The 21259-nt window shown below is 54.9% G+C and overlaps 6 protein-coding genes across 6 annotated transcripts; 3 read left to right on the top strand and 3 right to left on the bottom strand.

Moving 5' to 3' along the window:
- Positions 1 to 105: 105 nt before the first annotated feature.
- Positions 106 to 5006, top strand: INS49_002187 (uncharacterized protein; the record flags this gene model as incomplete). Its single annotated transcript, XM_043163001.1, has 3 exons — positions 106 to 417; positions 514 to 4368; positions 4437 to 5006. The coding sequence occupies 3 exons, from the start codon at positions 106 to 108 to the stop codon at positions 5004 to 5006; spliced, it is 4737 nt and encodes a 1578-aa protein (XP_043031507.1).
- Positions 5007 to 6437: 1431 nt separating this feature from the next.
- On the bottom strand, positions 6438 to 7391 carry INS49_002186 (uncharacterized protein; the record flags this gene model as incomplete). The annotated part of the gene is made up of 2 exons (XM_043163000.1): positions 6438 to 6967; positions 7040 to 7391. The coding sequence occupies 2 exons, from the start codon at positions 7389 to 7391 to the stop codon at positions 6438 to 6440; spliced, it is 882 nt and encodes a 293-aa protein (XP_043031506.1).
- A 4791-nt stretch (positions 7392 to 12182) lies between these two features.
- Positions 12183 to 13989, top strand: INS49_002185 (uncharacterized protein; the record flags this gene model as incomplete). The annotated part of the gene is made up of 3 exons (XM_043162999.1): positions 12183 to 12609; positions 12694 to 12816; positions 12977 to 13989. 3 exons carry the CDS (start codon positions 12183 to 12185, stop codon positions 13987 to 13989), a joined length of 1563 nt encoding a protein of 520 aa, XP_043031505.1.
- A 2239-nt stretch (positions 13990 to 16228) lies between these two features.
- Positions 16229 to 17512, top strand: INS49_002184 (uncharacterized protein; the record flags this gene model as incomplete). Its single annotated transcript, XM_043162998.1, has 1 exon — positions 16229 to 17512. The coding sequence occupies one exon, from the start codon at positions 16229 to 16231 to the stop codon at positions 17510 to 17512; it is 1284 nt and encodes a 427-aa protein (XP_043031504.1).
- A 521-nt stretch (positions 17513 to 18033) lies between these two features.
- Positions 18034 to 18741, bottom strand: INS49_002183 (uncharacterized protein; the record flags this gene model as incomplete). The annotated part of the gene is made up of 1 exon (XM_043162997.1): positions 18034 to 18741. One exon carries the CDS (start codon positions 18739 to 18741, stop codon positions 18034 to 18036), a length of 708 nt encoding a protein of 235 aa, XP_043031503.1.
- Positions 18742 to 19608: 867 nt separating this feature from the next.
- On the bottom strand, positions 19609 to 21259 carry INS49_002182 (uncharacterized protein; the record flags this gene model as incomplete). The annotated part of the gene is made up of 5 exons (XM_043162996.1): positions 19609 to 20462; positions 20503 to 20646; positions 20740 to 20807; positions 20865 to 20904; positions 21106 to 21259. 5 exons carry the CDS (start codon positions 21257 to 21259, stop codon positions 19609 to 19611), a joined length of 1260 nt encoding a protein of 419 aa, XP_043031502.1.

Genomic DNA, 21259 nt, shown 5'->3' with positions numbered 1-21259 from the left:
ACTGAGCCACCAATCTGACATCCCACTGTCATCCGTTCCAATTCCACCGCAATTGTATTGCTCGGCTTGATTGACGGGCCTGGGCGTGATCTCGTCTTCTTCAAGATGCCCCTTGATCCTATGGTAGTGGCGGTCGCGACCGGCCTCGGGATTATCCTGCTGGTTTCAATTCCCGCCGTCTTCACTTTCACATTGCAGCTCACAACCCGCCAGCCCAAGCAAGACACATACGAAGACAAAGATGGGAAGGCTACCCCAGAGTCCGTGGCAGCTTATTCCGCCAAACTTCCCAAGATCCTCATTGTGCTCTTTGCTGCTCTTGCTTGCAGCACCGGCATCGCCACGGCCGTGCTTGCTACTCTTCGCGTCGGCCAGGATGGTCTCTTCCTTGAGAATTGGCTAAGCGCAGGTGCTTCGGTGAGCAAAATCGCATCCCATCTAGCTACCCGTCTGGGCTGGCCCCTATATGCGTTGTGTTCGAGGAGTTCAAGACTGACTGATTCGTGTGCAAAGATCCTTCTACTATTCCAGGCCGTTGCCATAGCTTCGTGCAGGAAGACAGTCCAAGCCTATAATCTGGGCCTCTACTCGTTCCTCTCCTGCCTCATATCAGCAGTCATCCTTCTTGTGCAGGGCACATTGGTGTTCGAGCAGCTGTTGGCTCACTACCCGGTCCATTTCGCGCTGCGGATCGTGCAGATTGTCGCAACTCTTGGTCTGGCGGCCGTCAGCCTGTGCATTCCTCGAAGGCCCGAGGTCTTTGATGAAGATGGAAAGCCTATTGACCGAATGTACACGTCTACTGCTCTCAACCGCTTCACCTGGGGCTGGCCGTCCTATCTGCTGAAGATGGCCAGTAAGCGGAACCAGCTTGACCTCGACGACTTACCTAGACCCGATCACTACACCCGGGCTGCCGAGTTGTCTGCTGATTGGAAGAAGCGCGCCTCGAAACGACAACTCTGGCTAGCTATCATTCTTGCCCACAAGATGGCTCTCGCCAAGCAGTGGCTTCTGACGCTCATCACATCCTTCCTCAACTTTGGACCTCAGTGGGTGATTCTGCAGCTCCTCCGGATCCTGGAGAGCAGGGGAAGCCAAGAGAATTACTCGCTGAGTGTGTACATGTGGGTGTTGTGGCTTGGAATCGTAATCATCGCCCAGGCTTGGACTGAGAGCCACGTGTTCTGGCTCTCATTTGCGGAGCTAGCTATTCCTGTCCGGGGACAGGTCAGCGCCTTGATATTCGAGAAGAGCATGCGTAAGAAGGACGTGAAAGGAAGTGGAAGATCCAGCAACAAGAAAACAGCTGACGCCGTCGAGAGCCCCGAACCAGTCATTGCAGGGACCGTTCCCGAATCGACGGCCGCCGATCGGCCGGAAATCCCCGAAGTGGAGGAAGATGAGGCCGAAGCGCTCAAGAAGAGCAAGCAGGCTGTGGTTAACCTAATCGGCGTCGACGCCAAGCGCGTGTCAGACTTTATGTCGTTCCAAAACCTGTTCCCGGGCAGTCTGTTCAAGCTCCTCGTCTCACTGGCCTTCCTCGTCTCATTGCTTGGTTGGCAGGCTCTCCTTGCCGGATTCTCGACTATGCTGGCTATAATGCCTGTGAACATATACTTCTCGAAGCGTTATGCCGCAGCTCAAGACCAACTGATGAAGGTGCGTGACGAGAAGCTTGGCATCGTCAATGAAGCGCTCCAAGGCATCCGACAGATTAAGTTCTCCGCCCTCGAGTCGGAGTGGGAGAGGAAGATCTCTGCCGTTCGAGAGAAGGAACTCAAATCCGTATGGGACGTGTTTGCAAATGACACTGCCTTACTCGGCTGCTGGGTTACTAGCCCAATTGCTCTAGCGGCTGCCTCTTTAGCCGTCTACGCCGCGTTGTATGGCACCCTGCTACCTTCTGTGGCATTTGTTAGTCTTGGTGTCTTTAGGGCTCTCGAGGTTACACTCTCCATCATCCCTGAGCTAACTACTGACGTTCTGGACGCCTGGACTTCTGTCAAACGTATCGAGGAGTATCTGAACTCGCCCGAGATCGAAAAGACCGCAAAGGAATCCGATGAGGTCACTTTCGACGGAGCCTCCATCGCATGGCCAGCGGATGAGAAATTGGATGACGACGAAAGGTTCGTACTCCGAGATGTCACCGTGACATTCCCGAAGGGCGAACTTAGTGTGATCTCTGGCAAGACAGGGACCGGCAAGTCCCTGATGCTCGCATCAATCCTTGGAGAGGTCGACATCCTATCTGGGAGTATCTCGCTGCCCAAGCCACCCACTGTCGAGGACCGCAAGGACAGCAAAGCCACAAGGTCGAATTGGATTATTCCCGAGGCGATTGCCTATGTTGCACAGATCCCGTGGATCGAGAATGCTAGCATCCGGGATAATATTGAATTCGGTTTGCCCCACGATGAGGAGAGATACCAGAAGACCATCCAGGTCTGCGCTCTCAAGAAGGATCTGGAAATGCTTTCGGATGGTGAGAGGACCGAAATAGGTGCGAATGGTATCAATCTCAGCGGTGGACAAAAATGGCGCGTGACCCTCGCGAGGGCTATTTACTCGAGAGCCGGAATCCTTGTGTTCGACGATATCTTCTCGGCCGTCGATGCTCATGTCGGTCGCCACATCTTTGAGGAATGTCTTACGGGAGAATTGGCAACCGGCCGAACTAGGATACTCGTCACGCACCACGTCGCGCTTTGCCAGGACAAGACCAAGTACCTCGTTGAGCTGGGCGATGGAAAGGTTTTGCACGCTGGCCTCTTGTCAGAACTCGAAAACGACGGTACGCTCGACCTTATCAAGAGCCACGAGCAGACCGACGAGGAAATTCGTGAGGACGAGAATGCTACAGCGGTCAACTCGCACGAGCCATCTGACGAGGATTCGGAAGAGGACGAGGCGAACGGGAACACGTTGAAAAAGATCCTGTCCAAGCAGGACAATAATCCTCGCAAGTTTGTCGAGGATGAAAAGCGTGAGCAAGGCGCCATCAAGACACATGTTTACGGTGTTTATCTAAAGGACTCTGGTGGTTTCTGGTTCTGGGGCATGTGTGTTTCGATCTTCCTCCTGAACCAGGCCCTGGCGTTGGGGCGGAGTTGGTGGCTCCGGATTTGGACTGGCAGTTATGAGGAAGAGTCTGTCAACGCATTCCATGTGAACGCATCCAAGGATCATGGTTACGCATATGCTCTCTCACTGCAGCAGGCCGTCGACGTGCACCCTCACGCCCATGTCCCAGCTTCCGCCCAGACTGCTGCTGGACACCATGAGCTCAGCTTCTACCTGGGTATTTACGTCGCGCTCGCATTCTCCACAGCTGCTGTCGCTACTTTCAAGTTCTTCTACACTTACACAGGTTCCATCCGGGCATCACGGGAGCTCTTCGCCAAGCTCAACTTTGTCGTCTTACGCGCGCCGCTCCGCTGGCTAGACACTGTGCCAGTGGGTCGCATCCTCAACCGCTTCACGGCCGATTTCCACATCATCGACTCGCAGCTCGCCAACTCCATATCCTTCGGCGGCAGCTCATTGCTCCAGCTTATCGGAGTGATCGTGGCCTCGCTTTTTGTGTCTCCTTATCTTGTCCTGTTTGCGTTTGTGCTCCTGCTCGCCTGCCTGCGCTTTGCGCTGCTGTATCTCGATGGCGCAAGGCCCGTCAAAAGGCTGGAGAGCAATGCGAAGTCCCCAGTGTTCGAGCAGTTTGGCTCAGCCCTCACCGGTGTGGCTACCATCCGGGGCTTCGACAAAGCACAAAGTTATGTCGAGAGGATGTTCAAGAAGATAGATGACTACGATACCGCCACTTGGTACCTGTGGCTGTTTAACAGGTGGATGGGGTGGCGAATGGCGCTTGTTGGTTCGATGTTCGCAGTTATTGTCTCGCTCCTGATATTGTTGACGCCGGGCATCGACGCCGCTCTGGCTGGCTTTGCCTTGGCCTTTGCTCTGGAGTTCGCCAACTGCGTCGTCTGGACCATCCGGCTGTATGCAAACCTGGAATTGAACATGAACGCTGCAGAGAGAATCGTCGAGTACACTGAGCTCCCGACCGAGACCCTCGAAGGGTCCAGCCCGCCCGCTGCTTGGCCTACCGGAGGCAGTATTGAGGTCGACGACCTTGTGGTCGGATACGCTCCGGACCTTCCTCCTGTTCTCAAGGGCCTGAGCTTCAGCGTCAAGACCAATGAGCGGATCGGTGTTGTCGGACGAACAGGTGCAGGCAAGAGTTCTCTGACTTTGGCGCTGTTCCGATTCTTGGAGGCGAGGTCGGGGACTATCCATATCGACGGGTTGGACATTTCGAAGATCAAGCTTCATGATCTACGGTCGCGGCTGGCCATCATCCCTCAGGTGGGTTTCACATATATTTGAACTGCCAATCTCCCTAATGAACTCAAGTGCTGACCTTGATATCCCAGGACCCTGTTCTCTTCTCCGGCACCGTCCGCTCCAATCTCGACCCCTTCAAGCAACACACCGACGCTGAGCTCTGCGACTCACTCGAGCGCGTGCACCTCATCAGCGGCACGAGCGGCACCGCCACGCCCGTTGCGTCCTCGTCCACCGACACCTCAAGCAGCAAAGTCAACTCCAACGTCTTCAACGACCTCACCTCGCCCATCTCTGAGGGCGGCCTGAACCTCTCGCAAGGCCAGCGCCAGCTGCTCTGCCTGGCGCGCGCCATCGTCGCCCGTCCGCGCGTGATGGTCCTCGACGAGGCGACAAGCGCGGTGGACATGGCTACTGATGCTCTGATCCAGCGGTCCATCCGGGAGGAGTTCACGGATGCCACGCTCGTGGTCATCGCGCACAGGCTGTCGACTATCGCTGACTTCGACAGGATCCTCGTGCTGGGCGACGGCCGCGTGGCCGAGTACGGCACGCCTCAGGAACTATGGGAGCGGGACGGTGGAAGGGGTGTGTTCCGTGGCATGTGTGAGGAGAGTGGAGAGAAGGACAGACTGAGGCGGATTGTCTTTGGGCAATAGATAGATTTGGTTCAATTTAAATTGGTGATTGTCAGGGTATTCGGTTTTCCTTCCATAAAAGTTGCGTATATTAAATTGGGCACGGGATGAACGGCTTCTCATATGGGATTTCTACACGTCGCTGTTTCCATGACCAGAGTGATTAGTCCAATAATAAAAGAAAACAGTTTCCAATGCTGGAGATCTTGAGTCTTCTGCAAACACGTATCATCGTCATATATGCAAGTTGTGCTCAAAACATTCAGACAGAGTAGTAAGCGTACGACTTACGGCCGTGCGACATCTATGACCTGGGAAGGTTTGCTGCCCACTGACAGATGTGGTTGATTGAGGGGTCACTCTTCTGGGCAGCTTATCTTTTTTCCACGTGAAAGGGCAATGTCACAGAGGAAAGAGGAATATTTTACAAGGTTTTATCTGTTTTTGTGATTTTTTACACCCTCCTCTGAATGTCACCGCAACGTGTGGATCGTCGTCATCGACGTGGTGGGTATAAGTACAACAAATGTAGACAGACACACACATTGAAACCCAACCAACAACCTGGTGGGATTATGAAGAGAGAATTCATATGAAAGGAGGACGGTCCATCCTGTCCAAATATCCGCAAAGCTCCTAATAATACTGGGCGGATTGAGATACACAAACAAATTCATGCCTTGCAGGCAGATCCATCATTAAACGTTCCCCTGGACCAACAGCTGGAGGTCTGTTGTCTATCAGAACCAACAGGAGAATGAGAAAAGTCTGAGACCGTGAGAAGGGATGTGAAACAGGTCGGACTCGAATGCATTGCAGCCAGCCATCGACTGCTTGCCTGCTCCTAACGCCTGGTAATGCCTGTCCAGTCCCGCGCCTCGCATGCAGATCCGCCTTTGAACGCCTTGCTGTGACGTGCCTTCATGATTCGTGACGAGGGAAAACCATGAAATGAGAGTGATAGAGCAAAGTCTGACCCGAGCCAGTTGAAGAGGAAAAACAGTGAGACTTGGAAAGACGAACGAAACAGGGTGAGAATTCGACTGCATCCATTTGTTCATGATGCCTTGTGTATCATGCTGAAGCGATTCGTATTGGATCGCCTTGAGCAGAAAGATCAAGTTCGTCGCGTGCTGCGCCTTTGGGAGGCAGTTACAAAGGAGAGTTGTGAGATACCACTCCGTATCCCGGACATGATGAACTGAGCGTGTGCGAGCGGTTGGAAAGCTGGCCTCGGCCCCGGTTTGCCGGAGGACAGCAGCAGTTGAAATAAATGATTGCTCCGTGAAATTGAATCGAGAATCGCAGCCGAGAGAAGGAACATAGAATCGGACTGCCCGAGAGCCAGAATACAGCACGCAGGTGTCGTGCTCCGACAATGTGTTTTTCGACCGCGATGGGGCGCGTCTTGCGCCCGTATCTGTCGTTCAAGGCTCAAGACACAGAATCCTCCTAGTGGTGGAGCGCGTACTTGATGACAACAAAGACGATGATTGCAATAACAAAAAGAAAGGCGATGATCGCCTCGACCATCAGACATCGTCTCTGGTTTGTGCTGAAACGGTCGATCTCGCCATGGGTATGCCACGACAGCGCGCTGTCGAAGCCGCCGCAGAGGGCGATAGGCGAAACGAAAGGGAAGAGTGAAAGCAGCGCAACAATGAGAAAGAATGAACGTCGTCTTGCCTGAGCATTGTCGGAAAGCCAGGTCTCGGTACCGTGAACGCGTCGACGAACTGTACCGCGCTCCATGTTGTCAAGGTTGTTGTGACTTCGTCCAGTGATGCGTTGCAGAGATCTATCAGTGGACTTCTGGGCCGCAGTGCGGCGGTGCAGTCGGTCCCAGGGGTAAAGACGCGGGGCAGGATAGAAGATTCGGTATTGCGTTCCGTCCGGTTGGCGGACGGTGGTGATGGTCAGGTCAGATCCGGTGGTGGTGCTGATGATAGTCGGACGGGTATCGTCACCAGCGATCAGGGCTTCTTGTACTATTAGCCAAATTTGTTTCTGAGGTTTCGCATCGACTTTTTTATGTTAACTGTGGAGATTCTTACCGTTAGCATCGTTCTCGTCACGCCCTGAAAGAGGACTAGAGGCTTGGGCAAACCCACGAGAAACGAAACGGGATACCTGGCGAGCGCTGGGCGTCACGGCAGAAGCTGGGGTCTCAATCTGAGAGCCAGCCTGGCTGGCATTGGTATTGCAGCTTCGGTTTCTCATTGAATCAAGGCGCGCGCGTCCAGTAAGGGTCTGGTCCTCTTGGCCGCTGGCACGGCGAATAGCCTGCCTCTGCCGCGCGACTTCGAGAGGGATCAACTCGAACTGACTGGAGTCCATCAGGCTGATAGATGCGCTCGACTCCATGCTATCGCCGCGGTTGCGGTTGTCGAGATGAGCTTGTGGCATTCTCGCGGGCGGTGACAGGTCTGTCACAGGAACCATGAACTGGTTTGGTCGACTTGGAAATTGGCGCTGGTGGCTCATTGTGTCCAAGTGGAAGCTTAGATTTTGGTTTTGGTCTGATTTGGTCGAAGTATCCCAACGTTTGCCCGGAGCGCTTGGGTGTCTGGTATCAGATTGAGAAGTGATGGTCTGCAACTCATGAAGAGAGCTGTCGTCCGACTCAAGCTCGGTGAAGGGGTGACGGGGCGGAAGGCCCTGGTGGAGCGTAAAGTCACGAAAGGTTGACCGCTTGCTGTTTGCTCTGCGAAACGGGTCTCGAGTCGCACTTGGGGTCCTTGGACCGAAGAGCTGGTATCGGTTTTGATCCTGAGTGTCAGTGGCTTGGGGGATCTGGGCAACAGGTCTTGAGGTATCCTGGAATAGCCCATTGACCCTATGGTATCGCTGTTCAGGGACAAAAACTGGCAGCGGAGCCTGGTTGATGTTGTGCTTTCGATACCGAAGGTCCTGGGGTTTGTTATTGTTTCCTGGCGGGTGAACAATTCGAGGCTGCGTGTCGAATGGACCAGTTGCAGGCTGAAAACTACCTTCTGGGTGACCTCTGGGAGAGCTTGGGAGGCCGGGATTCTTCAAAGCTGCATCCGAAGGAGCTTCGCAGTCAGAGTAGTTCGCGATGGAGCTGCCACACTGCTTGAAACCATTCGTGCCCAACTGCGTGTTGAAAGTCAAGCCAGCACCACCACCTATTTCAGGCCCAGACCATCCTCCGTGACCGGAATACTCAGTTTCCTATCCTTCTGTATTTCCAGTCGGGAGCCGGTTCTGCTCCTCGCACCCACGCAGTCCTTCCAACACCAACTTCGACATGGACCCTTCGACCTCTGAATTTCTTCCCTTTGTGTTCCGCCTCTGGTCAGACTGAGTTCTCCCCCTGACAGGCACCCTAACAACATCAGGGCTTCCCACAGTCCACTCAGGATTGATTGCACTGGGCTCAAAGAACTCTTGGCCTTGTTGGTTTCGTGCATCATTGCCTACAGCTGCACGCTGCGGCAGTCGGAGGGGTGACACCTGATTGTCCAGCATTGTTGGCTGCACTTCAAGCGAGGAGGTTTCTCTGCCCTCGACATGGCGAGAAGTTCTCAGAGGAGAACCATCTGATGAGCAGATGATTGCTGTGCTTCCACGCTCAACGCCACTGACCCGGTGCAGGAAAACGGATACCTCTCGCTCTCGTGATGGGCGCAAGAAGACGCTGTCATAGTGGAATGGGTCCTCTTCCGAAGCTTCAGTCATCCCACCACCAGCCACAGATGAACGGCCACTGCTGATCAGGCTCTGTCTGCCTGTCTCTTTTCGTCTCGCAGAGTGCATGCGAGCAGGCGGCGGGTGTAGTTTGGGCACCTTGCTCTCATCTGACCCGACTCCGAGGTCAGAGTCAACTCCAATGCCAGATCCAACTCCAAGATCACTCCCGATGCAGGCTTGATCATCCTTACTGTCACTGCAATACGAAAGTCGCTTGGGAAAGGGGCTCTCCGGCGCTGGCGAAGCGTTCACAACCCGCAGCACGGTCTTGGAGGCTTTCAATCGGGCTGAGGTAGCAAAAGGATTGGTGGGATGAAATGGCGGGTCATCTGGAAGCGCAATCTGGGGCGGCGACCCGGTCCCCTTTTCAGCGGCACGGCCAAGCACGGTGTCTGCTTCGTATTCCTGGGCGAGTCGATCCACGTCAACCGAACGCGCGTGACGGCGAAATTCGGACTCCAAGGCAAAAGAGTCTTGAGTCGCCGGGCCGTGGCGGCCAAGGGCACGATCTAGCTTGCTCTTGGGGGAATATGGCGGCGGCTGGTTTGATGTATTCGCCTCCGCGAACGCCTGGGCCTCTGTGGATCGTGTTGGTGGACTCTGCCACGGCTCGTCTGGATTCTGCCCAGTAACCGGTGCTGTCTTCGACTTCGGTGGGCCAGTGGAGGCGTTGTTCGTCCGAGGGTCAGGATTGGCCTGCTTTTGAACGAGCAAGGGTGAAGGGACCAGGGCTGGCTCGTCGACCGTACAATTGGCTGCATCAGTCACACTGCGGCCAAACGCGCGGGTTACTGGGTAGCCAACGTTGGTGTAGATTGCTCTGGCATCGGCAGGGGAGAGGCGCCGCATGTCCTTGAGGATGGTGTCGTCCCCGCTGCCGCTGCTTGTGGTCTCGTCACCGGCGCTCCTGGGGGTGCCACTTGGTTGCGGTCGAGTTATGCGGGAGTGTGCTTCCTCGAGACTGCCGAAAAGCGGGCGTGTTTGGTGGCTGGAGAGAACGGAAGACGTCTCTCTCGACTCATCTCCATGATCCGAGCGCGGCTGCTCCGGCTGGGTTTTGGGGCAGGAGCCATCGTCTCCGCCTGCCGGTTGCTGCCGGTGTTTCGCCATGCCGACTGTTCTCACCTAGTTGAGTTGCAGAATGAGTATGGGCATGCGACGACGCGCTCGATACGCGCGATGGGCTGGGAAGCCAAATGGACGTGGGAAGAGGCCAAGAGAGCAAAGGGGAGGGTGGATGGGGAAGGAGAAGGGGGGAGCAGATGCGAGCGAGGCAGATGGGAGATGGGCCACGCTCAGGTGAATGGTGCAGATATCTGGGGTAGTGGGGGGTGAAGGGGTTGGAAATCAATAAACAGGGTGAAGTACCTTGGAGTCGCGTGTTGCTCGTGCCCACGCGACTATCACGCGTTGAGACTATCACGCGTTGAGGGGGTTCTTTTTGGGATGGGACGGTCAGCGGGGTCAAACGCGATGCTAGGGCAGACACTCTGGTGAAGGATTGTTTTTCTGGAAAATGGAGCAAGTAGTATGCTAGACATATTACGCTCTTGGGGCTCTGTATCAACATACCTATGGTCACTATGGTGTGAGGATATGGACGGGGATGGTGATGAGGGAGGTGGTTGAGTCGGTGTTTCCAGGATGAGCTTTCACCTCAGTCGAGACTCACGTCGAGAGAGCTGCGGGGCTGTCAACACTGGAGGAAGACAACATACAAGTACACTGGCAGCTTATTCCCTCTGATCAGGATAGCCAAGCAAAAAAAAAAAAGAAAAAAAAAAGAAAAAAAAAAAGAATCGCCTCTTCATCAACATCGCCCACCCCTGATCATGTCCCCTGAACAAAGCTTCCAGCTGAAGTCATCTAGTCTGATTTCTTATCTGGTTAGACTGGAAGGATACATACACTTTGTGACACTTATACTGTATGAAATCATGATCTTGGTACCCTCTTACCCGGGCTTCAGATAGTATGTATCCAAATTCCTCCACTTGTGTTTGCGCGTGTGAGACTGTCAGCTTCAATATGACAACGATAGTTGACATGCTGCCTGGAAGCAACTTGAGAAAGCAAAGATAAATATGTGATATACAACGTCAGCGAATCAACTAGGAGTTAGATAGGCTCGATTCTCATAGTATCTACATGCCAAGAAAGTCAGAAGTCACGGGCATATAAACTTCTGAGTTGTCTGATTCTCCCAATGGCCAGTCTGCAATCAGGCTGATTGTCACCCAGGTCTTGTCTGGACATGCACTTAGTCCTGCCCAGGAAAACCGCCTGTGCAAGTTCTCCCAGGTAGGGTTCCTTGCTCTGCTTGGGGCCAGTCATCCAGTGCAGCGGTCTTGGGCTTGGTCAAGTGGTGTCAACGACAGTGGGACGGTAATGGAGATAGACATGCAACTAAGTGGACATGCAGCATCTAAGCCGTTTATCATGCAGTAGAGTACAATCTATTGGTAGCACGCAGATATCATGACTCAGAGTCTGAGAAGACGACGAAGGGGTTACTTTGTGCTGTACCTAGGCAAAGCATAGGAGTGAGGTTGAAAAGCGGCTCTGTGAACCACAGCAAGGGTCCCTCTGCGACACCTGGGCAAGGCTGGAACCCTGAGCTCCGCCCTCGCTTATCTAGCGGGACCTGAGTAGGGCCCGGATTGGCTTTGCCAAGAAGCCCGTTGTGCCAGGGGTGGGTATGGCGGGGTAGGGTCATTGGTGAGTGGGGCCCCTTTCGCTGTGAGTGATTGTCTGATTGACTGCTTGGGTACAACAGTCGTGCTTCCCCGGATCTCCACGGCCCCAAGCTCCAAGCTCCGACTTCGTTGTTGTTTTTCTTCTTCTTTGAGCCTATTCCCCTTAAGCTTTGCATCAACCTGTGAGATGATGAGCTGCATGCATTGCTCACTAACACACACCCTAGCATTACCAACATACTTTCCCTCCAACCCTCACAGCTACTAAGGACGGAGACAGAGAGAGCTTGGTCTCTGCCTCACAATCTTGGTTTCCGGATCTGGACTCGCGCTTGAGACGAGGCCGAATTCCTGGGGCATCACCATCCCCAAGCACTCGCTCAGATGCAGACAGAAGAGCATGGCCAGCCCAAAGGGCTTACAGACCTCCCAAATGAGATTCTGTTCCAAATCATATCATGTTGGTCCTTCACTTGTTTATACCGCTTCTGGTGGCAGCAGCTTGGCCAGTCTTGACTGACCAGGCTCTCTCCCCTTAGTTCTTGAACCGTCCGAGAGCACAAGCCTGCAACTTGTCTCAAAGAAACTCCTTCAAATCTGTCGAGATAATACTTTTTGGCGCGAACAAAGCTTCGAGAGCTCAACCTTCCTCGAGTCCTTGCACCGGCGCCAGGCACTTCTCGGACGCCTAAGCCAGTCTGGCATTTCAGGCGCCACAGGCGCTGCTCAGGACCCCTTGTCAGGTCTGTCTGAGCTTGCCACATTGAGAGGGAAGGAGCGTACTCGAGTAATGGAGAACTGGGACCCGTCATATACTGGCGAGAACGTAAACTGGTATGATGAGTACATCCAACGCAACGCACCTGTTACGGTCAACTGGCTGCAACAGCCTGTGCTGAGGGACGGGGCAGAGAGCACTTACATTGAGACACGGGGGGTTGCTCTCTACAGGCCTGATAATGACCAACAAGGCCGTCATGGACTGGAATCGGTTCTCGCCGTCTCGCCCCTGGATGACGGCTCTGTCTGCCTGTGGGATGTCACAGGGGCGAAATGCCGCAAGGGGGCCATCTGTGCTCGGAGCCGACCAGGGATTCTTTACATTGATGGCCCCTCTGCAGACAATAGTAGCCGATCGAAGAGGATCGATTCTGGGGTCACCGAGTGTGTCAGCGTTGACAGTAAACAACATCTTGCTTTCTTCGCCGTCCAGAACCGTGAGTCCAACATTCTCATACGGTGTTGTCATAGGCTTCTCACAACTCGGAAATCGTCTCCAGTACTGACAAGGACATCTACAGATCTGATCGAGGTGGATTTACGCAGGCTCAGGGTGGTGGGATGCGAATCGTTCCCATGGTCTATCACCGCTCTGTCTACGACAGATGCGGGCATTCCTCTGACAGTTGGGACAAACAATGGTAGTAAGTGACGCGGGATTGAACTTGTCCCCTGCAAGAAGGCTTCCAGGTTATACTCAAGGCTGGATTCTGTATGAGGACCATCAGAAACCAGACCCTTGAGTCTGAGACGCGAGGCCGTTGCTCGTGCATATTGGAATAGTGTCCTAACGTCAAGTTCTAGTACATCCGTACGACCACAGGTACAGGGCAGCACGACAATGCGACAGTTCAGAGAGGCTTGACGAGGTCGATGGGCTGCGGGCACAAGAAGTCTACACCAGAAGTCTGAAGGCTTTATTCGATAACAACCCACTGCCCCCGTATGCCCCTCTATCTCACCCTGGCCCTCTCAGCATTCTCCATATGCAGCGACCTGGGGCGGAAGCAGACGTCACCGACGAGATATATGTTGCAGGACGCTTCCCCAGCATTCTTCTGTATGATCGACGGATGTTCCCGTCTATCAAGGGCAGCCTCCACTCGGGCGCTCGATTATCTAGCCTGGCATCGTTGCCCGTCCCTTTCTCGACAGTGGACAACGAGCTTCGCAGAGAGGGCTTGTTATCGACTGAACAAATCGAGAGATCCAAGACAAAACCGCCCGGCGGCCGGACGTTGATTGCGTGCGGTGAGTACAACACCAAAGGCTCTTTGGAGATGTACGGCCTGCAGCCTTCTTCGCAAACGCCATCTTCTGTGCCGGGTGGGCTGTCGAACTCGGTATTCAAAAACCGCCAATCATCATCAGACTCCAAGCTACTTTCGTGCATAAACCAAGGCACGCGGCTTGTTTGTTCAGACGGGTCAGGGCGTATCAAGTGGTTTGAAAGAGATGGTTTTACGGAAGTTCGACGAGTCAAGATCGGTCACTGTGAGCGTGCGCAGGCCCCTTCTCTGTTTGCGAATATGCCGGGGTCCGATGACATCGCGAGGAAACTGCTCGCAACGCGGGGCGGATCTGAAAGCAGCGTCAATGGAAACGACCTGCTGTTCTGGACTGGTGAAAACCTTGGCCTGGTTGCATTCACGTCCTCGCCTGCCTTCACGGCTGAGGACTTCGAGGAAGAAGCAAGGTCAGCTGCAGAACTAGAGAAGGAGAAAGAGGAAAGGATCTACAGCGAAAAGATGCGGAAAGCGCTCGAGAGGCAGGCTGACGACGTACGATTCGTTAGGAACCTCGGGCTTCGGGTCTAGGTGCACACGCAGCCCTTGACATTGCGCCTGTGAAGGACACAGAGATCCCATGCCATGCCCGATGCTCACGGTCGGTTGATCAAGTCGGCAGTGTTTTAGATCGCAGAAGGAGGGGGGCGAGAATCACGTAATGCACTGTACGGCAGTGACCAGCGTTAACCTTGTCCACCCGGGAGGCTTAGAGGCTGGAGACTGGAGGCCGATTGCAAGCTTGGATATAGCCAAGTGTGGTTGTTAAAGTTGTGTCATCCGGATCGTGGGTACCCATCAGCCTGGCCCGGTGGCACACATTACTCGAGACAGCGACACGGGGATGTGGCACACGGAAAGAGGAGACACTGATGCAGACCCATTCAGCCATCCTAGACCACACTCTAAATGAAGCCTCCCGAGACGACGAGGCGAAGTATGTTAGCCAATGCCCGTCATGCTGCGCCGTGTCCCGTCGGGAGTGTTGCGTGTCGAACCAGGCCGGAGGAGCCTCCGCATGGGCCTGCATAAAAGGCTCGACGTGGGCCCGGTGTGGCCGGCGCGGAGAGAGGCGCACAGAGGTCAATGCCGTCCCAGTTGCTTGCTCGTCATGAGGAGCTTGTTTTGCGCCGGACTCTATGCTCGCCGGCGCACTAGACTGATTGCGGCGCCGACAGCCAGGCAGACGGAGCAGATCAGGTCAGGTCGTGCCGAGCGCTGTGAGCTTTCTCGCCTTGTGGGCAGATGGGATGTGGACCCCTGAAATGCCCAGAGTGCGATAGCGGCTCCGAGCAAGTGCCACAGCCACCATGGCCCATGGCTTTCTTTCATGGCAGCCGGTGGGTGGGTGTTCCGTCCCCGACGGACACTACTTCTACCCAAGTCCAAGTACCAGCCGTCCTCGTGTTGCAGGCTCTGGGTTGTCGTGGGATCCAACACTGCACCGGTAAGCATGGACCAGGATTGGAATCGCCTGGAACTATGTATTGTGGAGACGACGAGCCTCGGACGAGTGTAGACTCTGGTTCCCTTGGACGATTGGGCCAGCGCCACATGGCCGATCGCTGCACCGAAAGTAAGGCGGTGCATATCAACCAATCAGCCACGGGCACAAAGGAACTGATGGGATGGCGGTTGGGGGACGTAGTTGGCGGCCAGGAGCAGAACCCCCCCCCCCCAACTCACTGCAGATCGCCGCGCCGCCAATCTCTGGCCTTCTGCAAGTGTCCGCCTCGTTCTTGCTGGTGCTGTGCTGTGCCTGAGGAGCGGACATCACTCGACCTGCCGGGCCTGCCTGCACCCTGAGCCTCCAGGCCACCGTGTGCGGTACCTACTGCTGACGGCCGAAAACATCAGACCAGACCGCTACACAGGCGACGAGGCCCGCACGCAACGCCGACAGCATGGAAACACAAGCGTCTGCGCACAGCAGAAGGCCAGAAGCTCACCATGACACTGCGCTGAGCCACCCGCAGCTAGTCTCTGCAATCTATCTGGCTGACAGCTGCTGCTGTGTGCTGCGAGGCGTACAGGTCCTCCTGATGCAAATAGTAATCATACTTGTACGGCCAGCAACTGTCGTCCCCTCGGGCCCAGGCTAGCCTCCTGCAAGCACACGGCGTGCAGCAGCAGGACCCATACCGGTCCAGCCCATTGGAAATCAACATACACGCGCACGCGCACGCGCACACCGCTTGCCGAGAATGCCACTCAATCTCGTTGGACGCAGCAGCCTGTCTGCCGTACAGGTCAACAACGTTGCAGACTCCGAGGCTGTCCTGTGTGTCCACTCTTCTGTGCTCGTCTCCCGTGGGGACCTCGGTGTCGGAACGACTACAGTACGACGGTTGTGGCAGGGGTTCGAGACTTGTCAGGGACAGCCATGGCAGAGTCGCACTCCATCCCGTCGTTGGTCCCCTATTTCCCTCTGGCTGCCCTTTCCTCCCAAGGCGTATCCCAACTTGAGACCTCACAGATTTCACAAGGCCGAAGTACTGCCCCGCCAGCCAGGTACACACTCCATGCAAGTGAGGCGGGCCGTCCAAGACAGCCCAGTGCCACTTCTTGCCATCGGCATGCCTCAGCACGGGGCATGACTTGGACAACTGGCACGCTGTTGATCTCAATTATGCGCTTAATCATCTCGTCCTCCCGCCCAGGGTCTTTATACTATCCTTGCTCGCGCTTATGCACTTTTGATCTTGCACTTTCATCCACCGCCATTGTTGTTGACTCGATCTGTTCCACAACAACAGTCCTATAATGTTCAATGGCTCATTGGGTCGGTGCTGGAGGCGTTCTCGCTCGCTCTTTCGGTCAGGCAGATGACCATGGCCTACACAAAGCCCCTTCGAACAGGGGAGCCAGATTACCCGTCATCCTTCACGATGATTACTACGAATACGACTCGGACGACCCGTCGCTGTACCCGCGCCCGAGGGGTTGGGACTTGGACCACGACATAGCAACACTACCAGCCGCGGACTGGTCACCCAAGCAGCCGCAGTTTTTTGTCATCAGGGAAGGGACGCCGGCTTCGAGGGAAGAGCGGGACGAGCATCGCCACATTGTCCCCCAAAGGAACGATGGACACCTGTCGCCAGAGCCCGCTCCGGTCGCGTGTTTCATGGAAAGAACAAATTCAGGTCGCACCATCTTGACCGAATCGGACTCGCTCGCTACTGTTGGGTGCAGCGATTTCTCACCAGAAGAAGACAAAGCCGCTGCGGCTAGGGTGAGGAGCTACATGAACAACCCGCGGCGCGATGTAAGGCGACATGAACGCATCTTAAGAAGCCTTATCCACCCCAAAGACCACAGGGGTGCCGATTTTGCGCTCGACGAGACCGCCCTCGAGTCCATCTTCAGTGCGGCAGACGAGATCTTCTTCCAAGGTCGCTTGTCACGCCGTGTGCAGTGGGAATGGTCGTCGAGCGAGCAGAACGACTACAGCAGCCGGATCATCGGGACCACTGCGCTGCGCGAGGCTCAGCCTCCATTGATGGGGGGATATGAGACGCTCATTGTCTTGAGCAGCCCTTTACTCAGGGACACAAAGTTCAACCGCCGACTACTCATCTCGACATTTCTACACGAGCTCATCCACTCGTACTTATTCATCTGTTGCGGTTTCAAAGCGCGGCACTGCGGCGGCCACACCCATGGTTTCAGGGAGATTGCCGCTGCCATCGACGACTGGGCTGGGAGGGGCACACTCAGGCTGTGCGATATGGAAGCGGATCTGGCGCACTTCAAGGAGGTGGAAAGAAGCTCGGTCATCGAACGCTCCCAGCCGAGCCATTACGACTTCGGCTGTAGCGGCGACTCGGTCGATCGGCGTTTTGATACGGCATGGAGCACCGGTCCTCGGGTCGTCTTCCACACCTATGGGAGCGTCAGACCAGCGTCGAATACCAGCACCCCACTATCATCAACCTCTACACTGGTCAGCCAAGGCCAAAGAGAGATTTCCAAGTCCGATGAGGCTATCCCGCACATGTTGGAGATGGCCGCCCATACGTTCGCTGGGTCAGGAACGAGAGGTCGTTACTGAACGGCCCTTCTACGCCGGGTGTTCCGCCGTCGGCGCTGCTACACCCCTGAGTTTATGTTCCTGGGGGCCAACTCAGCTACCGCACCCTTGACTGGTGCCGCTCTTTAGAAGGAATGTGTCATCATGGACGACTATGACGCATCCTACATAGGCTTTTGCCTCTAACTACTATAGTCTCAGATACAGGGACTTCTGATTTCTTTTATCCCACAGGCATGGCGATGGCGTTGGCAAAAGTGTTGTACGAAATTCTCGGGGGCGGTGTCTGTCGTTTCGGTCTGCAATATTTGAAAGTTTTTCTCTAGCATCTGCGGCGTGTCAGAACTGGCACACTTCAACTCACATACTTATGGGAACTATGTCATTGTTACGATTCTACAATTTTAATCTATTGGAAGGTTCAACCCGTCACACACTTCATTCGCTCACGTGCTCCTGGAGTTAATCCAGCTTGCCGTCACGGGCCGCAATACCCCCATCTACAACTCTGGCGCAGGTGGTCCACCCACAGAGCTGGCGACCTACACATTAGCAGAGTCTTCCAACAGGTAGAACGCAGCTAGATCCTTGTCCCATTCCCGAATAGCACTCGTGATGGAATCCAGCAACTCGACGAACAGCGGCCGGTAGTGCGTAGGATCTAACGCCACCGTCCTTTCGGCCTGACAAGACCCGCGGGAGCAGATGAAACTTTGCAAGAAGCTGCGCACCATCTCGTGGACGAGCGCCTCCAGGAGGCTGTGCAGCGGGGCCGGCAGGCCATCCTGGTTGTTCGGGTTTATCGAGATGGTGATGGCCCATTCTCCAGAAGGGCACACCTCGAGCCTCGACTCGCCCAGAGGCATGGAGGTATGCACGTCGCCGTATGAGCCGTGGCCGCACGTCGGCGGGGCAGCTGTAAAGATGTCCTGCTCGAGCTCGAGGCACCGCAGGATCCTCCTCCCGCCGCCAACCCCAGTGAGCAGGCCGGCGAAGAAGAAGGCGTCGAGGTGCTCAGCGAGCTCTTCGAGCGTGGTTACCTCGGTATATGTCTCGTCCTGTTGTAGGCCAAAGAGAAATATGAAGTTGTCCCTTGCTTCCAACTGCGAGGGGAGGAGGTCCTCAGCCTCGAAGAAGGCCCTGGTCTGCTCTACGAGGGGCCCAGGCAGGTAGGAGAACATCTGCAGGTCCGCGCTGCCAAGCGCTGGAACTGGAGGGTGGTCGCACGGAAGTGAATTGGACGTTGACATGGTGTTGCTGGGATGTTAGTCCGGGAAGATTCAGGTGTGGTGCTGATTACTACTGGGACTTCTAAAGGTTTGGTGTTTCTGGAACTTGCGACTTGCTAATTTTTGTTGCCCAACTTCTTGTGTACGTATATATACACTTAGTACTTGCATACTTGAACCGAGGAGAACAAACCTATTGTATTAAACTCCGAGTCACCAGAAAGTCGCAAACCCGGGCAGACAATGAACGATTGTGTAGAGAACTAAAAAGAGGCAGCTCTTCCATTGTCTTCTCTCCCATGGCTTTTAGCGAACAAAGGAGAGCCGTCAAACTCTGGTCCATACAGGACTAACTTGAAGTCGGCGGTCATTAGTTATTTATCAGCTATAATATTGATTGAAGAAGGGTTCTTTAGTGACATATTAATAGACTGGGAAACCTATACAGGAACCTAGACTACAGGCCCGCCACAGATTTTGGCCTTAGGCAACACAGAGTTGGTGCACATGCCGTGGTGTATTGCTGACAGTCGTGATTGGTGGTATCGTTTACAAGTCTCAGACTTGGGCCTTCTAGTTTCCGGGTGACACAATATAAAGCGCGCTGTGAGCCTAACTTGAAGGCAGCTAGGAAGCTGGACTAAATTAAATCTAAAAGTGCTGGACTGAGCGAATGCTATGCCTTACGTGCTGTGGTGTAAGCATAATTATGAAGCAAAAAAATGGCCTTCTCGGTTTTCTTCATCTGTATTTTGCACCACAACCTTCTCTGCTGCTATGACTTCAGGATTTGAAGTGTCAGAATTAAGATGGTCAGAACTGGGCTCCATCATCTCTACCATCAATAGATTACTCCTACAATGTATCTAGTCTCAATCACGGCTCCTTTTATATCAACTCGACAATGGTGCCTGAACTCCCGGGCAACTGAAAGTACACTGGCTGCTGGAAGACGGGCAACAGACTCACAGGCTGCCTCTGTTCCTCTCCGCTCGAGCTTCCAGAACCCCGTCGTGAAATATACAGTTCACCACCGCCTTGCGCCCCTAGACTTCTTCCGCGATCCACCGCTAGATGTCTCTCCGCCTCGCTGGACAGGCTCCCCAGGCTCGCTGAATCGGAAACCCTAGCCTGCCGATTGATAGAGCCGCTCGAAGGGCTGGCATCACGCGGGGGCGATCTCGAAGATGATTTCCTGACAACACGCGGCACACCACGGGAACTCCTCCTGTCGTTGCGCTGAGGTATGCTAGGGGCCGTTGACCTCCGGGCCAGCGGGTGGCTGTGGAGGGATGTCGCCGGGCCGGGCCCCGAGAACGTCGACGAGAGGCTGCTGCGCGCCGGGGCTGGCATCGGCAACTGGAACCAGCTGACGCCGCGATTGGTTTCAGTAACCTCTTCCGTCATCGGCTGAGCACCGGACATTGCCCAAGGCTCGTCTTTCGCCCTGATATCGGATTCGGCATCGCCGGGCTCTGAATGAGCATGAAAGCTGTGACGCGGTGGGGAGATATGTCTGGTGATCAGCTGCAGATCCGACTCCCTCGGCCGCTTTCTCGAGGACTTCCGCCGCCACACGATCACAGCGGCTGCTGCCAATACGATGAGCAAGACGAGGGCAGTCCCTGCTCCTATGGCGATCCCGACGAAATCTGCTGTGCTCAGTTCGTTTCCTTTCCGGGAACTGCCATTCGTAGCCCCATTCGTGATAGGTGTGATGCTGACACCAGCTCCAGTGGAGCCTGTCGATGTGGTCGATGATCCCTCCGCCCCTCCCGCTACATTCGTCGACCCAGCCGACGAAGACGGGAACATCAATGAGGTAGAGAACGTCGACTCCAAGGATGGAAGAGCAACTGATGCAGAGGTGGCCAGACTCGTCGGAACTGTTGAAATCGTTGGCGCCGGCACCACCGGTGGAGTGGACTGGGTGACTGTCGGTGATATAGCGGACGGGCTGGCCGGGCTTGACGGCGGTGGTACCACCGTCAAACTAGTGAGGGTGGTTGGCGGTGGTACAGCCACCGTTGAAGTAGATGTCTCTGGTGGTGGTGCTGTCGTCGGAGGGAGCGGCGTAGTCGTCGATGCTATGTCGTTTGTCAGGAAGTGTTCTGTTACCTACACCTCCTTGGTCTTCAACTCACTTGCAGCCGCAGCCGGAGCGCTCAGCGTAAGGCCTGGTACCTGAACACCATAAGTCAGCAGCCTTCGGGAAGACAACGATTAAGTAGATGATGGTGAAGCTTTTTCGGCGATCTCAGTCTCAAATGGACCCGTGAGATTCTCCACGAAATCATACGAGTCCATTTGAAATCAAAATGATGAAGGGGGATCCTTTTGAGAAATCACTCACTGTTATTCCGCCAATTGGGCCCAGACATTTACTCCCGCTGCCAGCGGCGACGCATGTGCTAGCTGGTGGGCAACACACTCCATTGCCGCAGTTGACAGGCACGAGGATACCACAGCTCTCCCTGCCTTCCAAGTCGAATAACTCGGCCCGTATCATCAAGTCGAGCCACCGCCGTTCTATATCCAT

The sequence above is a fragment of the Diaporthe citri genome (genome assembly GCF_014595645.1).
Source record: "Diaporthe citri strain NFHF-8-4 chromosome Unknown scaffold_1, whole genome shotgun sequence".
Taxonomy (NCBI): Eukaryota; Fungi; Ascomycota; class Sordariomycetes; order Diaporthales; family Diaporthaceae; genus Diaporthe; species Diaporthe citri.
Note: the sequence above shows the minus strand (reverse complement) of the source record. Positions and strands in the feature narration are given on the sequence as shown.